The 17,934-nt window shown below is 38.1% G+C and overlaps 1 protein-coding gene across 1 annotated transcript in view; it reads left to right on the forward strand.

The window, feature by feature from the left end:
* Nucleotides 1–17,934, forward strand: part of vwa5b1 (von Willebrand factor A domain containing 5B1) — a 47,799-nt gene that overhangs the window by 24,300 nt on the left and 5,565 nt on the right. Inside the window, exons 10-19 of the mRNA XM_028452316.1 lie at nt 1,234–1,436; nt 4,784–4,898; nt 5,040–5,225; nt 7,009–7,207; nt 7,888–8,084; nt 10,192–10,423; nt 11,325–11,618; nt 13,247–13,384; nt 15,245–15,379; nt 16,584–16,655. Of these exons, the coding sequence (XP_028308117.1) occupies nt 1,234–1,436; nt 4,784–4,898; nt 5,040–5,225; nt 7,009–7,207; nt 7,888–8,084; nt 10,192–10,423; nt 11,325–11,618; nt 13,247–13,384; nt 15,245–15,379; nt 16,584–16,655 (1,771 nt within the window). The remainder of the gene's footprint in view (nt 1–1,233; nt 1,437–4,783; nt 4,899–5,039; nt 5,226–7,008; nt 7,208–7,887; nt 8,085–10,191; nt 10,424–11,324; nt 11,619–13,246; nt 13,385–15,244; nt 15,380–16,583; nt 16,656–17,934) is intronic.

The raw sequence follows: 17,934 nt of genomic DNA on the forward strand, positions 1-17,934 counted from the left end.
TTTGTCTGTAAACTGCTTTAAATTTATGAATGTCTCACTCGACACTGCTTCAGATCCTCCGTTAAAACGTTCCATAATCCAACAGCACACACAGATAAGCTGAATCTTTTTTGTTTTTTTAAGTTTTTTAAAGTTCATCTGACCTCTAAGATTAGAACTTTGATGTTGATAAGTAAAACGTTTTTGAATATTAACTGGTAGTAAGTTTTTGTATGCTTTGACTATAACTTTGATGGTCTGAAAATCAACGATATCATAAAATTAGTGTTAGTGCAGTTTCATTTATATAAAATAGTGCTGAGACTTTATCGCGTTAATTGCGATTAATTAACTCATTCACTGCCAGCCATTTTCAGAGCAGCCAACCCCATATTGCCAGGCATTTTAAATGATTTTCACTGATTTTTAAAGACCCAAAGAATATTTTGTACTATGACAATCTGCATTCTCACCAGATTCTGAAAGATTAAAGTCTTGAGTTTCATCAGAAAAATTAATTTTGTTTCTCGCTTGTTTGGTTCTTCAGTAATCAGCAGTTGAATAGAGTCAAGTTTCACACAAAGCTGAGAAAAAAACGTCTTTTTCTGAAAAAACCTATTAGTGACTGAAGCAATTTTTTTAGTGACACCTCAACAGTGGTTTCCTACTATAAAACTACAAAACCAACACTGAAACCAGGCTTGTGATGGCAAAATTATTATTATTTTGCTATCTGGGTCAGAGTTGAATGGATTTCTTACTGTATTTTGGCATTCCTCCAAGTCTCTCCCCCCGTCAGTCTCCACACACGCAACTTTCTCCTCCTCGCGGACATGCCAAGTGTCACCGCTTGCCCCGTTTTTTGATTGTTTTACCTCACCATCACAACACTCTCAATAGTCCACTTAGTTCCACACATGCTCTGGTCGAGTGTGAGCTGCTGTGAGCTGGTGGGAACTTCAGCATCAACTCTCGTAGCGCCATTTTCTGTCTTGCAAACTCCTTTCCTTTTCCTCTGAGCTCTGTTCATCACGGTGATCTCTCATCCAAAGGTGCACTGCTTACATGGCACCAGTTGGTCACTACATCATGGTACAAGCTTGATATTCACAGGAGAGCTTCGTCACGCCGTCTCCTAGCAACTCCAGCCGAAAAACACAATGAATGTATACCCACAATAGTGATGCACAGACCACTACACAAGAAACGGGAGAAACTGAAGATTAGTAACTCCTCCCCTTTCTCTTGCTATAGGAAGCCTTGGCCATGGCTTGTGAGTACATCAGGAAGATCCGAGCCGACATGGGCGGCACCAACATCCTGGCTCCGCTCACCTGGATCCTCCGGCAGCCGGTGTTCAGCGGACATCCCAGGCTCCTGTTCCTACTCACGGACGGCGCCGTCGACAACACGGGCCAAGTCATCGAGTTGGTTCGCAACCATGCACGATACGTCAGGCAAGCATCAGCATCAGCCTGTAGCCAGGGTCAGGGTCAATTATTAGTGTAGTTGTGTAATTGATAATTAATTACAATAATAATAACATAATTATAAGGGTAATTGCAATTGGAAAAATCTGTTACAATTCAATTACTAATCGTAATTGAATTGTAATTGAGTTCAAATATTTGACTTTGTAATTGTATTTGGCATGGAAACTACATGCAATTTGTGAATTACTATTTAATTAAACACAAAACTGTGGAACCATGTTAGAGTTACATACATAGTTAACAATTATGTAAAATATGTTTCAGATTAACATTTCCCACCACCTGTCAGTTCTTTTGAGGATAATTTTACCCTTTAAAAAACACCCACATTAAAAATATGAATACCAATATGTTCATGGATTAGGAAGCCTAACAAGAGATAAAAACAAATTGGATGATAGACAATATTTTCAAAACCCTTTATCATATGAGATGCTAACAGAAAGCTAACACAAGAGGCTCAGTAAGTGTAATTAATTGTAATTGAACTTTAGTAATTGAAAACGTAATTTTATTTGACTTTCAGGGGAAAAATAATCATTTTAATTTTAATTGTAAATTGGGAAAAAATGCAAATTTGAGTTGTAATTGAACATGTATAATTGAAGATGGAAATGTTATTGAAAACTGTAATTGACCACAACCCTGCCTGTTGCACACTTTCCCTAACATCCACAGCAGTGAGCGCCATCGCCATGGTTACCACAGCATCTGTCTGTGCCTGTAAAGAAGTTTCTCTGTCATAACAAACGACGTCTTCTGTTTATGCTCATTATGCAAATAGCAAACAAAGCAATTGCTTCCCGTCTATCTCTGGTTATTAAGATGCAACACCTGTTCGCAGAGCTGCTGTAATCCTCTCCGAACATGCAGCCTGTGAACATGCAACATGTGTCGTATTGACGGCAACAAAAAAAAAAACATGTCTGCAAGTGATCACACACACAACAAATTGAAGGCATGGGGTGTCTATCAGTATCATCCTGGGAAATTATTTTGCCAGTTTCAGGTCTCGCTCTGTCAATCCGTGCTTCCGCTCAATGTGGAACTATAGATTTTTGTCCTCCCTCTCGTTAATGTCCGACTGCACTCAGATGATTGCATTGGGGACGCCGACGTTTCCAGGATCATTATCACGCTGTGCTTACAAATCAGCACAGCTGGTGAGAGACAACATCAGACATCGATTCCTAATCCTTCCCAGTGAGTCATCATCGTGACGTCAGGGAACGCGTAATTCATTTGTACGTATTCTACGCGTAATGATCGTATGTGCTTAGTGACAGCTAATCAACAAAGGTCAAAGTGGAAATGTAGTTCGACTGGTCGATGGACGATCACTGTGATGAGCTCATGGTGCATTCAGTCCAGGGGTGGACTGGCCATCTGGCTTACCTGGCATTTTAGCGGTGGGCCGCTTTGGTCCACTACATTTTCGTTTTTTTTTGATGAGCGAGTGGAGGCAGACAGGCTAACAGGTTGCCAAAAACGGTCCAAATATGGCAAAAATATGGCAAGAAAAAAGTGTAAAGTGACTAAAATGGGCCAAAAGCAGCCAAGAGTGAGACAAGGTGGTATGTAATGGTAACGGGTAGCTTAAATGGGCAAAGTTTGGTAAACAATAGTGAAAAAGATAAAAAAGTATAGAACAAAAAAGCTAAATTTTGGGGGTATTTATTGGTATTTATAGCTTATTTGGATAAAAAGTGGCCAAAAAGAAAGGACAAAAGTTGGATAAAAATGTCAAAAATAACTTGTAAATATGGACAAAATATAGGAAAAAAGGGATATTTATGGGCAAAAGGTATAGCTAAAATCTTAAGAAGGTGTTTTTGAAAATGGGACAAAGAAAGTTGCAAAAATGGCCAAGCAACAAAGGTAAACAGGGGTTGAAAAGTTTCCCCCTTTTAAGGTTTTCTGGGGGAATAATAATTAAAGTTAAGACATAAAGAGCTACTGCGATGGACTGGCGCCCTGTCTAGGGTGTACCCCCGCCCAGCGCCCAATGAGAGCCGGAGATTGGCACCGGCAGACCCCCGTGACCCTGTAAAACAGGAGCAAGTGGGTTTGAAAATGGATGAATGGATGGACATAAAGAGCTACATATTGAGCATCACTGACTTAATAACAACTACTACATGGTGTCGCTGATAATGTAGTGGGCTTGTCTGGACAGAAAATTCCAGGGCTGAGTTTTTTCCCAGTTTACATCAGATTCAGTCACTCTGGGCTGTAGAAAGATCAACTTTGTCCTTCATCCTGTAGATTTGACCAAAATTGATAACACACAAGAAGGTACCGTAATTTCCAGAATTTCATGACTACTCCACCGTTAGTTCTCGTAAATTGGAATGCAGTTTGGTATGAATATTCTATGAATTAATATGATGAGACGCTTGGAGCCCTTGTTTTGACATGGGGCCTGGAGGCCCATCCCCCATTTCCGGTAATTTCCAATTTTATGGGAACATAGTCATGTGATATATCATTTCAAAGGTACTTCAACGTAGATTACGATTATGCCTCGCTTACTGCAGTCAGTAGCCGGAGGGGTCAATTTTTTGGGCAAATTCCATTAAAGTTGTTTTCTCATTTATTTGTGAGTCAAGTATTGCGACAGTTGGTGGTACCGAATCATTGACACATACCAATATATGAATGGGGCCCATTACTCCGTATGGGCCACTGGGCCCCCAGGGGCCCCATTTTGTTACATGGTGGAACCGAGTCATTTGACTGAAATCTTGGAAACATGGTACGTGCTATTCGGTTCCGCAGGCCCAGCCGTAATTCATCCAAACTTGTTATGGTCATTTTCACTGGATCCAGACTGATACAGCACTTCATTCATTCTTCCTACCGTCGGGACTCTGAGTCAGAATGCGGATGCGATCACTTCTAAACCAAATAAATGTTTTATGTGGCAACTTTATGCTGTTTATTGTTTCTGTCTATTACAAACTGGCTGAGTTTTACTGTATCCAGGCTGTTTTGATCTCTGCACCGTCTCTGTTTGTTAGTTCTCCTTACGTAAGCTTTTCCATCAGCCTCATAGTCCACACATGACATGACAAAACAGACAAGGGCGAAAACACATACATACCCACAGACACAAATGAGAGCTGAAGCGATTAGAAGGAAGGGGGTAAAATCTGCACACAGACCGTGAGAAACGGAACACATGCAATCTGACGAAATATGTGAGGCACCTTGGCAAAAAAAAAGGAATAAGTCAGCATGAGAATAAGGACAGAAACCTGATGGCTGATATAATACCTCCTGATTATTATTACTTTGCTGCCTTTGTGCAGATGCTTCACGTTTGGCATAGGGCAGAACGCCTGCAGGAGGCTGGTGCAGGGACTGGCCACAGTTTCCAAAGGAACAGCCGAGTTTCTGTCTGACGGCGAGCGCCTTCAGCCCAAGGTACACGTTTCCAGCTTGTGTGCTTTTGTTTGTCAGAGCACACAATGTCCCTGGTGTCAAATGCAAAATGATCTCTGTAAGATGCTTTTCAGAAAGCGTGTTGTCATTTAGATTGTGGATGTTTTTGTTTCTTTCTCACAGATGATAAAGTCCTTAAAGAAAACACTGGCTCCGGTTCTCAGTGACATTTCCATTGAATGGCTATATCCTGAGACCAAAGAGGTGCTGCTCTCGCCCGTGGGCAACACGTTCCTGTTTCCAGGGGACAGTCTGATTGGCTACAGCGTGGTCTGTGACACCACACGCTACCACGCTAATCCCAAATCTGTAAGACAAGTGCATTCACCAAGAATTTTCTCTCTTCTTAGCCTTAAAGCATCCCCAAATTAAACCACTAAATCACATGTGTCAAACTCAAGGCCGGGGGGCCAAATCCAGCCCTTTAAAACATCCAAATTGGCCCGCAAGTGGAAAGTAAAAATGCCTCAGAAAAAAGTGTAAATGACCAAATAATTTAGTTGTGAATATATCAGAAGTAGCGTTGCAAATTTCCACGGGACCTTAAACACAGGAATTTTGGCAATATTCAAAAAATAGAAACTTTTCATGGGAATTATTCATTGAATTTTAGCAGAAATTGACAAGATTTCCCCAAATTAAATAGTCACTACCTGTCACTTATTGCTTGGATATTGTCGGTGCCTTTTATACTGAATACTTTTGTATCATTTATACATGGAAATGCAAAGTAGCACTAATGTGGAAACTGTTTGATTCCCAACCTCTGGGGCCCACTTGAGATCAACCTAATCTGTATTTGGCCCCTGAAATAGAATGAGTTGACACCACTGCTCTAAATAATCCCTTTTTTTTGTTAGTTTTTTAAAGCTCAGATTTACCGGTACATCATTGGTCCTACCTTTTTTTTTTACATATTGTATGTGAAAAATCCCAATACAGTGCTGATGTGTGTCGTCAAAAACTGCATTAGCCTAGCATTAACATTAACTAGCATTAGCCTAGCATTAGCATAAACTAGCAGTAGCCTAGCATTAACATTAACTAGCATTAGCCTAGCATTAGCCTAGCATTAGCATAAACTAGCAGTAGCCTAGCAATAACATTAACCTAGCATTGCAATTAGCCTAGTACTAGCCTTAACGTAGCATTAGTATTAACCGAACATTAGCATTAACCTAGCATTAATATTAACCTATCAATAACATTAACCTAGCTTTAGCCTAACAATAACCTATCAATAACATTAACCTACCAATAGCATTAACCTAACAGTAGCATTAGCCGAGCAATAACACTAGCCTGGCATTAGCCTAGCAATGGCATCAGCCTAGCATTAAAATTAGCCTAGTACTAGCATTAACCTAGCCTTAGTATTAACCTAACATTAACATTAACCTCGCTTTAGCCTAACAATAACCTACGAACAGCATTAGCCTACCAATAGCATTAACCTAGCATTAGTGTTAGTAGAGCAATAGCATTAGCCTGGCATTAGCATTATCTAACATTAGCATTAACCTAGCATTAGCATTAACCTAGCATGTTGTAAAAGGTTTAAAAAGTTGAAATCGGTTAAAATTCAAAGTTTAAGGTTTAAAATGTTAAAATGACTGATGTGGATGAGAAAATGAATGGTAATTTTTGTTAAAGTCAAATCATACTTTAGTGCTTTTCATATATACAAAACAATTTGAAGTGATTTACATCATTAAAACCCTACATAAATAAAAACAATCCATATGTAACCCCAACAACATCACACAATCCCACACACACAGACACATAGAAATAAGACGTCACATGATACCTGGCTGGTACGGAGGATCTTTTTTTTTTAACAAAAAATTGAATAGTTTTGTCTTGAACATAGCAGAGATGTTCTGAATTTTCAGAAAATGTTGAAACATAACTTGTTGAATATTGGTAAGTATACGGATAACAATAGTGAGGATTTGTCCTGGTTTTTATGTGCTGATGGTAATGAGCAGTGTTTCCTTCACGTCAGCTGAATCATATGAAGATGCAGGTTTTTCTAATCCCTGTGACCAATGCTGAACTAATCTGTCTCATCTATTTAAAACCTGTTCAGGATAAAAGGAGGCGGTACAGCATGATGCGATCTATCGAGTCGGCCAGCTCCGTGTTTTACCACTCGCAGGAGGAGGACGTCACAAAGAGCAGCGTTGACAACCAGAGTTTCCACAGAAACAAGGAGGCGGCTTCGTTCGACCGCTGTCAGGACTCCACGACGGACTTCAGCACCGTCACCAGCGAGCAGGAGCCCATCGGTAAGCAGAGGTGGCAAAAGTACTCAAGTAAAAATACAGATACTTGAATAAAAAATTCCCCTCAATTTAAATGACCGTAGTTCTAGTAGTTTTCTGAAAGCTAATGAGTTTCTCTTTACAGCCAGTATCATGTATTTATGCTCATTTTACTCACACATGACGGAATCATTAAAGATGCTGCTTTGTTTGGACGAAATCGTCACACGTGAGGAAAAGAGAAGAGAGACTAAAGTCCAAGAGAGAGAGATTAATAGAAACCAAAGAGCGGTGGATTTAATTAAAAATGTTATTTATTGAAGTGTAATGATTATTTACTGTTCAGTATGTTTTTGGGGTTTTTGTTGTAGTTCTAATTTCTAGGAGGAGATGTTTCTCATTGTTTCAAATATTGAGATGGTAAATATGAGGACAAATTGTTATAATGTATAATAAAGGGGATTGACTTCAATCATATATTTACATTTTAAACCTTATGGACAATAACAGCTTATATTATGTAGTATTTTGCCATTTCAAGATAGATACAAGAAAATGTTGAGTATTCCGAGATTGGCCAAAATGTCTTCTTTTGGAAATCCAAATAAGGTCACCCTAATCAGGAGTGTTGGATCAAAATCAGTTTCTCTACTTTGTGATTTTCAATAATTACAGTGTTTTTGCTTTTCTTTTTTTCCCCTCAGGTTTTGATAACACATCTCCAAGAAGGCGTGCGTACAGTACCAACCAGATAACTGATTACAACCCAGCAAAGAAGCTCTACACTCCCAGTGACCCCACCAGTGTGGTGCTCAAGAATCCACTGAGAAGAACCAAAGTTCAGGAGCTGATTGGCCAGATGAGCCCTGAGCAAGAGGCCCAATGGAAGAACGACTACCAGGTGAGAACCTGAGGGAACTTATACTGGTGTAGGTGGGACCAGCTTTACTGATGCAGAACAATGTCAACTTTAAAGCTTCTGAAACACATAACTGACATTTTTAAAAACCAAACCTATTTGTCATCCAAAAGTCTCTGATAGGGATTGACAAATGTCACGTGACTTGAACTTGGGAAAGTCTTGAAGAAGAATGTAGGGTCATTCTATGTCATTTCAAAAAAAATTCAGGACATCCCACGCACTTTGGTCTAAAAAAAATTAGATTTTTTTTACCAATTGTTCCGTAATTATTAAATAGGCACAATGGAACGTTTTAGTTTGAGCGAATGAGTGGTCTGCGTGTCAGCTTCCAACATCTCAGGAACTACATCACATAGGAAACTGAAATTTGGTGTAGTAATACAGCTCCACCTATTCTCTCAGAATATATATGGGTCTGGAACATGTTTGGGCCTTCAGTAAACAACTTAGCATATGTCTCAGCTCCCTGTAATGTGATCATCTTTGAGCTATGAACATAGACTGTTCACATCACTAATGATTAGTCACATGTATGTATTGGTTCTTGGGTGACTCGCTCTTGAAATCTGAAAAAAATCCTTTTTTTTTTTTTTTTTTTACTATTTTCACTGGCCCATAACTGCATGTGGAAATGTAAGAAAAATTCTGATCTCTGTTTTAATTTTTATAATAAAAAATTACTCTTTCTTAAGATATTAACATTTTTTTCCTTATGCAAATTCTTCAATTTTATTTTGGACCCCAACTTTGAGCTATTTCACCACTTGCAAATATTGGAAATCCTTTACATGAGGACATTGTAGCTTGACTGTGTGCCTAATAATAATTGCTTAGGCTGAGTGTAATCAAGACAGGACTAATGTGCCCTCTATTGTAATGAAGAGCTACATTAATGAATGACAAATAGGTCTGAACATCATCGGAGGGGGGGATGTAATAACCACACTGAATCCACTGGGCCCAGACCTTAGACCTCCTAAAATTACAGCTGAGAGATAATTACTTTCTTAGCCGATTCATTTCTAACGTGGTTTATATCACACCAACACTGTACAACTGTTTACTCTAATAAATAAAGGAACATCCCTAATAAGACAACATTACAGGGCCTTAGCATTTTTAATCCCATGTTTCATACATTTCCAAAGCCAATCTACAATCTCTGTAGCCATAGCAACATAATTATTCCAGTTCCTACACAATAATACATTTGAGACCATTAGGATGTGCAATTCAGACATGAACAACTGTCGGCTTGAAAGGGCCAAATGTGGCCCTTCTTCTAATTTTGTGCGGCTCTCAAAACAAATCCCCCAAAACCTTTAATTTAAGAAGTTGGAAGGAATATGAAGCCTAACATAAAATGCAAAATAACTCCAAAAACACACAAAATGTTAAAAATGTCAACAAAAGTAACCAAAGTAACAACAAAACCATTCCAAAAACACACAAAATGACAACAAATACACACAAAATGATAACACATGCAAAAATGACCACAAAGACACACAGAATACCAACAAAATGACTTAAAATGGATGAAAATAGACAAAACAACAACAAAAACACAGAAAATTACTCCAAATATGCACAAGTTAACACACATAACAGAAACACGCATTATGACTTCAAAAAGACACAAAATGACAACAAAAAATTCCTAAATGACAGAAAAATACACAAAATGACAACGAAGACACACAAAACAACCACCAAAATACACAGAATGACTACTAAAACAAACAAAACATGTACAAAATCACCACACAAACAGACAGAATGCCAACAAAGTTACACAAAATGCAGAAGTTAAGAACAAAAATACAGAAAATGACAGAAAAATACACAAAATTGTAAAATGCACACACTAAAATGATGACAGAAACACACAAATGACTTGAAAAAGACACAAAAGGACAGAAAAATCCCTAAATGACAAATATTAATGCCTATATTTGTCATTATTTAAAATTCTGACATGAATGTTGATGATGTGCCCCCCGCTGTGATAACAGTGGTGCATCCCTGTTTTATGGATTGTGTAACGATACATTTGCGTTGTTTTCTGTTATTTTCTGTCTTCCAGCCACAGCTGGTGAGTCTGTGTGCCGCCTCTTCCAGAGGGCGTCCTGCTGTCTGCCACAGGCCGCTCCCTCAGACGGAGCTGCTCCTGCAGCAGGAGGCCGATGCAGAGCCCGACGCTCAGCCACATGTAACCACTCCCCCTGGGAGCGGCGGCAGCGGGACGCCTGGCAATCAAAGCACCAGCGGGTCCACATCCACAGAGAGTCCGTCTGTTGGCAGCGGGGGAGACGCAGGTGAGATCAGAGCACATCTGTCCTGATGTAGCGCTATATCAGAAACTATATTGGTTAAAACAGACAGAAAAAGTGGTAAAAAGGGTTCAAAGTGTCAATTTTGACTTTAAACGTGGCTGAAATGAAGGGAGGGGGGTTGAGGTTATGTAATTTAAAAAGTAAGAACAATTAGTTTAAACTGGATAATAATAGGCATGACAAATTGTGAATGTGGTTAAATTGGAAGAAAATAAACATGAAATATGGTGAAAAGAGGTTAAAAGTGACAGTAATGGGTCAACATATGCGACATTAGGTGGAAAAGTGGTGGAAAGGGTTTATAAGTGCTGAAAATGTCTTGAAAGTGGAAAAAATGTGCAGAAAAAGCATTGAAATTGGATGAAGTGTCAGATATGGTAGTAATGTAGCAAAAAAAGAAAAAGTGATGAAAATAGGTTAAAATATGGTAGTGTAGTTAGTGTCGTTGCAGAAAAAGGGTAAAGATAGGCAAAAAAGGGTTTAAGTTGTTCAGAAAATATTCTCTGTTTCTTAAAGGCAGGCCCCTCCCCTTCCAGTGTCTTGCGACCCAAAATGGGGTCCAGACCCCAAGGTTGAGAACCCCTGAGCTCAACAAAAATGTTCTTAAAAACTAGTATTTTGTCCAGTCAGTTGCTAATATTTTTAAGTTGAAATCTGTCAAAATGACAGATTGGCCTCAGAAAAACGGCCAATGACGGAAAATATTTGCTTAACGTGACCCATGTTTGACAGACGCAATCCTCGGCCCGTAGATCAGCTGCAACATGCGTTTGTGTGCTCTGATATATATATATATATATAAGCATGAGCACACCTTTATTAAACCAAATCCTTGGACATGCATCAGCCTCATGATGTTATATCCTGTCTGTGATATTTACAGAGAGTTATGGACACATGTTATGTCAAGCCGAGACACCACAGGAGACTCAGAGTTCAGACCTGAACATGACCAACCATCACAAAAACGACTGCAAGGCGGTGGTGTCCGGGCTGTTGTGTGGGAAACTCATGAAGTGGGAGGTGGTGTTTGACGTGGAACCTTTTCTGAGTGGACGAGAACGCGAGGAAAAGGTTCACGAGGAGCTGTGGAACGAGACCTTCCACCACCTCGCTGGACGATCCATCATCCGCGACTTTGAGCACATGGCGGACAAGGAGTGTGAGATAGAACACGGTGAGCTGTGTGTGTATATGTGAGATGAATTAATCATGTTCATCATCTCCCACACGTTACCCCACGGTGTGGCCTTGTTGTGCTATTTACTGACACCTGCTGGTCTGGAGTATTTATTTACAGTGGGACAAAAAAGTATTTGGTAGCCACTGATTGTGAATGTGGTCCCACTTAAAAGATGAGAGAGGTCTGTAATTTTCATAATAGGTACAACTGTGAGACACGGAATGTGAAAAAATAACATCCAGGAAATCACATTGTGTGATTTTTAAAGATTTGATTTGTAAATTAATGCGTAAAATAAGTATTTGGCACCTACAAATAAGCAAGAATTCTCACTCTCACAGACCTGTTACTTCTCTCTCTAAGTCGTAATTATGAAATACTAAATCGTAATTATGAGATATCATAAGTATGAGATCCTAAGTCATCATTATGAGATACTATTTCACATATATCAGACCCTATGTCATAATTATGAGATAATAAACCATTATTATCTAAGTATCATATCAAGTTGTAATTATGAGATACAAAGTCATTATTATGAGATCCTATCTGATAAATATCAGATCCTAAGTCATAATTATGAGATAATGAGTCATAATTATGAGAGCCTATCTCATAAATATCAAACCCTAAGTCGTGATTATGAGATACTAAGTCATAATTATTAGATACTAAGTGATCCAAGTCATTATGAGATACTAAATCATTACCAATAAGTAATAATTATACAATCCTAACTCATTATTATGAGATACAATCCCATAAATATCAGACCCTAAGTTGTAATTATGAGATCCTAAGTCGTAATTATGAGATACTGAGTCATAATTATAAGCCTGTCTCATAAATATCAGACCCTAAGTTGTAATTGAGATGAATGAGATACTAAGTCATAATTATTAGATACTAAGTGATCCAAGTCATTATGAGATACTAAGTCATAATTATGAGATACTAAGTCATAACTATGAGATTCTGTCTCATAAATATCAGACCATAAGTCATAATTATGAGATACTGAGCATCTCATAATATCTAAGTAGCATCTCATAATTATGAGATACTAAATCATAATTATAAGATACTAAGTTACACATTATTCATACATATCATATATACTGTAAACAATAAGTAAATAAATACATAAATGAATTACAGAATGAATAAATGACTGACTGAGTTTGAACATGATGGAGTTTCACCCATTGTTCTAGTCTTTGATCAGATTTAGCTTTTTCACATTGTTGGAAAAGTTTGGTGCATTGCATTGTGGGATGTGGAGTCCTATAGACGGATACATAGAAGCTTTTATATTTCATTCTTTCTGTGATCTCTCGTGTTTCTTCACCAGACAAGTGTTTTAATGAGTGCTTTTTGTTTTGTTTTTCTATTTCTTTGTGTTATTTTCACTCAAAACAACTGTCACTTATTATTTTTAATTAATTAATTAGCTTTCTTCCACCTGAGATTACAAATTCTTAGGGATATATATTTTGTTGATGGAATGGTCATTAATCATCGGTGTGTAATGTCACAAAGTTCACAGTGTACTAAAAGTTATAGTGTAGTTTGCAGTTATTGGTTGTGTAATCTCTTTTTCTGTCTTCTGTGTTTTTTAGGCTCCGGCAGGAAGTACCAACTCTACGCAATTCACACCAGTAAAGCCTGTAATATCCTGAGCAAACACACAGCGTTTGTTCCCATTGATCTCGACACCAACGAGTATTTGCCGACATGTATTGAATACTTAAACCCTGGTGAGGAGAAAAGTTCTGAAGTACTTGAGTAAGAGATTGAGTGCAGGAGCTGGTGTTGCATTCATGGCTGTCCATTAAACAGGAAGCTTTTATTAGACGCTCACCAGCTGCCAGTTCCCGCCTCCTGCTGTGCAGACTGAACGGTGACTTTCAAATTAAAGATGTCTCCAAAGTTACACACTCAGCCAAAGTATCTGGTGCTCAACATGATCACTAGTATCACTCTCTCCTGCTTAAAACTGAACAGAAACCTAGTGTTTCCATATCAAATTCACCATTTGAAGAAGAATCCACTTCCCTGGACCTCTGAAGCATGTGTTAAACTCAAGGTCCGGGGGCCAAATCTGGCCCTTTAGACTCAGCATCCACTTTTTTGGCCTGCAAGAAAAAGTAAAATTGACAAAGAAATCATGAATCATTGCAAATTACTAACTAATTAAGATGTCAATGTCCCAAATTCACACATTTAATGAAACTCTACAATATTTTCAAGGGCTCGCAATTTTGCCGTGCCTATAACATGCCTATAACAACTATCACACAGAGTTGCGCAAAAATTGGTAAAAAAAATCAAGGATTTTTGATGCAAAGATCCTGCTGTTGAAAACTAGGACACGATGATGTTTGGATTGTTTACTTTAATGGTAAAAAAAGAAAAATCAGTTCTGGATTGGTCTCAGCAGTTTCCGAAGTTTCCATTTGGAGTCTACGAACCAACCAAATTTGTCCGCCAGTGTATACAAATAATAGAATTTTAACATTATTTTTCTTGATTTTGGTCACAGCTTGTTTTTAAAGCGTAACTAAACCCCAAAACCACTTTTTTCTGCTGAAATGAAATATATGTGGTATGAAGTAGTGTTGTTGATTGATCCTGGTTCATCTCTCGACATTTTAGTCAAAGTATTTTATTTTGGCGTATTTAGTTGTAAAATTGTCAGAGTGACTGCCCTCTATGGGTTGAAACCAGGCTGTTACAATTGATTTTTCTATTGGCTGAGAATGACATTCTGTGACGTTATAGGTCACAAACCAGCACCGTTAGCTCCGCCCCTTTTATAAAAACAACTGACCACAGCTCTACGATCTGGTTGGATTGAGAGAAGAGTGAATAGAGAGGTTTATTTAGTAATAAGTAGCTAGTTAGCATAGCATAGATTGTTCTTTGGCGATTTTATAGCATAGACTGGGCGTGTCTTAACTGAGCCCCACCCATAATCAAGGCTTTTTAAAATTTCCCTCCTTGTGGCAGATCAGGAGAAAGCAGCGGTTTAGTTACTTTTTAAGTAATGATGGTGAGTCAACATGACGTCAGAGCAGTTGTGAACCACTGATTGAAACCACATGTGTCAAACTCATGGCCCGGGGGCCAAATCCGGCCTTTTGGAGCATCCAATTCAGCCCGCAGGAGAAAGTAAAAATGACAGAAAGAGAAACAGGTGCTCACAGTTTTCCTTGTGCTTATATCTTATGATTGCAGTCATTTTTAATGTTAAACAGTTGAAAAAAATCATTTTAAAAATACTTAAATTTTCCTCAAATTATGACATATTTCCCTTAATAGAAATTTGTCACAGAATCTAGGAAATTTAAAGTAAAGATCCTGCTGGGACTGATATCTGTCACTTATTGCTTGAATATAGTCATATTCTTTGATATTTTGTATTTTTTGTACACATAGAAGTGCAAACTATGGCACAATAATGTTGAAATTACTAGTTTTCCTGCCTTAAAACTGTGGCCCACTTGAGATCAAACTGCTCCGAGTGTAAAAGTCTGGTGTGAAGCAGGTAATAATGGATTTGTGGACAATGTTATTCAATGACATCTTGAATTAAAAGTGGTTTTTTTTTTGTTCAGTTGAAGGTCTGAAGAGGGGCTCACACTCGGGGTCACGCTCTGGGAGCAGAAAGAACAGAGGATACTCCATCGGGCTGGGCCGCTCTCAGTCAGGAGGCGTGTCAGAGGACATAGAAGATGCTCCGCTGCCTCACAGTAAGCTGCACACTTTAGTTTAGTGCTTTACTCCCATTAAAGGAGGTTCAAATCCTTGGTCAGTAAGAGACGAGTGAAGACGTGTTGTCTTTTTGTTCACATATTTATTTATAGTTTGACTGTAATTGTTTGCTTCTCCAGCCCTGGAAACTCGAAGATATGAAGCTTTTGAAACTCTTAGAATAACTGCTCATAACTCCAGTAAAAGGCCACAAGTTTAAACTGGTTTCCACTGCTGGCATAGCAACAGCTCACTGAGACCAACAGAATATCTGCCAAACATTAACACAACGCAGTGTGTTAACTTAACGAGTTAAAGCAGGGGTTCTCAACCTTGGGGTCGGGACCCCATTTGGGTTCGTGAGACACTGGGAGGGGGTTGCCAGATGCCTTCAAGAAACCAAGAATATTTTTTGAACAATTTGGGCCCATTTTTGCTTATTTTTACCCTTTTTCTGCAACTACACCAAACTTGCCATATTTTATCCTACTTTTTTGCCATATTTTCACTCCTTTTAATGCATATTTGCTACATTACTCCCATTTCTGCCACTTTGCCTCCCATTTTGCCTTTTAGTTCACATTTTTTCCACTTTCAAGACATTTTCAGCACTTATAAACCATTTCCACCACTTTTTCCACTTAATGTTGCCGCATTATTGTCACTTTTAACTTTTTTCATGCTTATTTTTGCCAATATAACCACATTCACGATTTGTCAAGCCCATTGTTTGCCATTTTAAACTAATTGTTCTTACTAATTGTTTCAATATTGATACTTTGAACCCTTTTTTTTACCACTTTTTCTGTCTATTTTTGCACATTCTAATTTGCAACTTTTAACCAATTTCTGTGGTTTTTAAAATCCCATTTCTCCACCTTTTCCCCCATTTTTGGTCACTTTCAACCCGTTTTATTTCTGATTAAAACAAGGATTTACATCTTTAAGATGATTGTATACTATGGCGCAAATAATAATAAACTTCCTGGATAGCAGTGGATATTATTCAGATAAATAAATAAATAAATAAATGTGGTTATCACAGACTCCCCCGGTCTCTGGCACCTTTATTTTGGGGGTCTTGGGCTGAAAAAGTTGAGAACCACTGAGTTAAAGCCCGACCATCAGTCCTTTTGTCTTTTGTTGACGATGACAATAAATGACAGCTTTCTGGTAGATTCTAAATGTATTTTGTTTCCTCAGATGGAGAAGACTCTCCGTCCCCATGCTGCACCCCGTCCTCCTCGGGCTGGGAAAGGTGCAGCTTTGCAGAGGGTGAGTACAACATTTTAGGCGTTTTGGTGGTGGGGATTCCTGTGACTTACACAGAACTTTCAGATCTTGCCACGAACCCTAAAAGAAGCCAGGAAACAGAAAAACGCTGCTTGTCTGGTTTTTCTTGTTTCTGTATTTCTGTTTTGGTTTTAAGTTAGTGAAGTCAGTTCTTTCGATTTGATTTTTTTAAACGGAATAACCAAAGAACGAACAGTACACAGATTTAATGAGTAAAGCCTGAAACTGAATTAGGAAATTTTGAAATGGAAAATCAGAGGCTTTAAGCTTGTTAATTTAACTTTTTGGTCATTTATAGAAATATAAAATGATATGAATAATGAATAAAATAATTAAAGTTATGTTAAGTTGCATCCCACGTTCGACCCTTAATTACGTCCCTCCTGTGGTTAATTAAGTTGATTAGGTATGATTTGAAAAACACCTCCAGCTTTTAACAATAGGAATAATAACCCTTCATTATCACTGTGTGCATGTAGAACAATTAGGACAAATCTGAACTAATTTTAGGTCAGGATCCAAATACGGAGGATTCTGATCTCATGTGGGCCACAGATTTTATGCAGGAAAACGAGTCATTTCAACATTATTGTGCCCTAGTTTGCACTTCTATATATAAAATACTAAAATATGTAAGAAACCGACAATATCCAAGCAATAAGTGACAGATATCAGTCCCAACAGGATCTTCACTTTACATTTCTGAAAGTTTGTGACCAATGTCCATTTAATTGAGGAAAAATTGTCATAATTTGAGGAAAATTGAAGGATTTTGAAAGAATTTTGAGTTTTTTCAACTCTTTAACGTTAAAAATGCACTGGGAACCCCTGCACAATTTACAAAATAATTCATGTTTTCTGCCGTATTTACTTTCTCCTACGGGCTGAATTGGATGCTCCAAAGGGTGAACAAGTGCACATATGTGAATTAGACAACTCACTATAGGAACAGTATGTAAAGCATTACAACAGGAATATTTATATTTATAGATGGTTTCTCATCTATAAATGCAGTTTGTCCAGTTGTAGTTTTACTTTTTCAGACATTTTACTGCACATTTTAGTATTTGTTTGCACAGCTTTTAGTCTCTTATCTTTGCTGTTTAAATCAATAAAAACTGCTTCTATGCTGTTTTGATTGATTGATCATTTAATTACAAAATTTATATTGGTTTTAGATCAGTGGTTCTCAAACTTTTTGGGCTCAGGTACCCCCTTTGTCTGACTAAAGTATTAGAACATTCTAATCAAGATCATTTCT

This window comes from Gouania willdenowi, chromosome 7 (genome assembly GCF_900634775.1).
Source record: "Gouania willdenowi chromosome 7, fGouWil2.1, whole genome shotgun sequence".
Classification (NCBI taxonomy): domain Eukaryota; kingdom Metazoa; phylum Chordata; class Actinopteri; order Blenniiformes; family Gobiesocidae; genus Gouania; species Gouania willdenowi.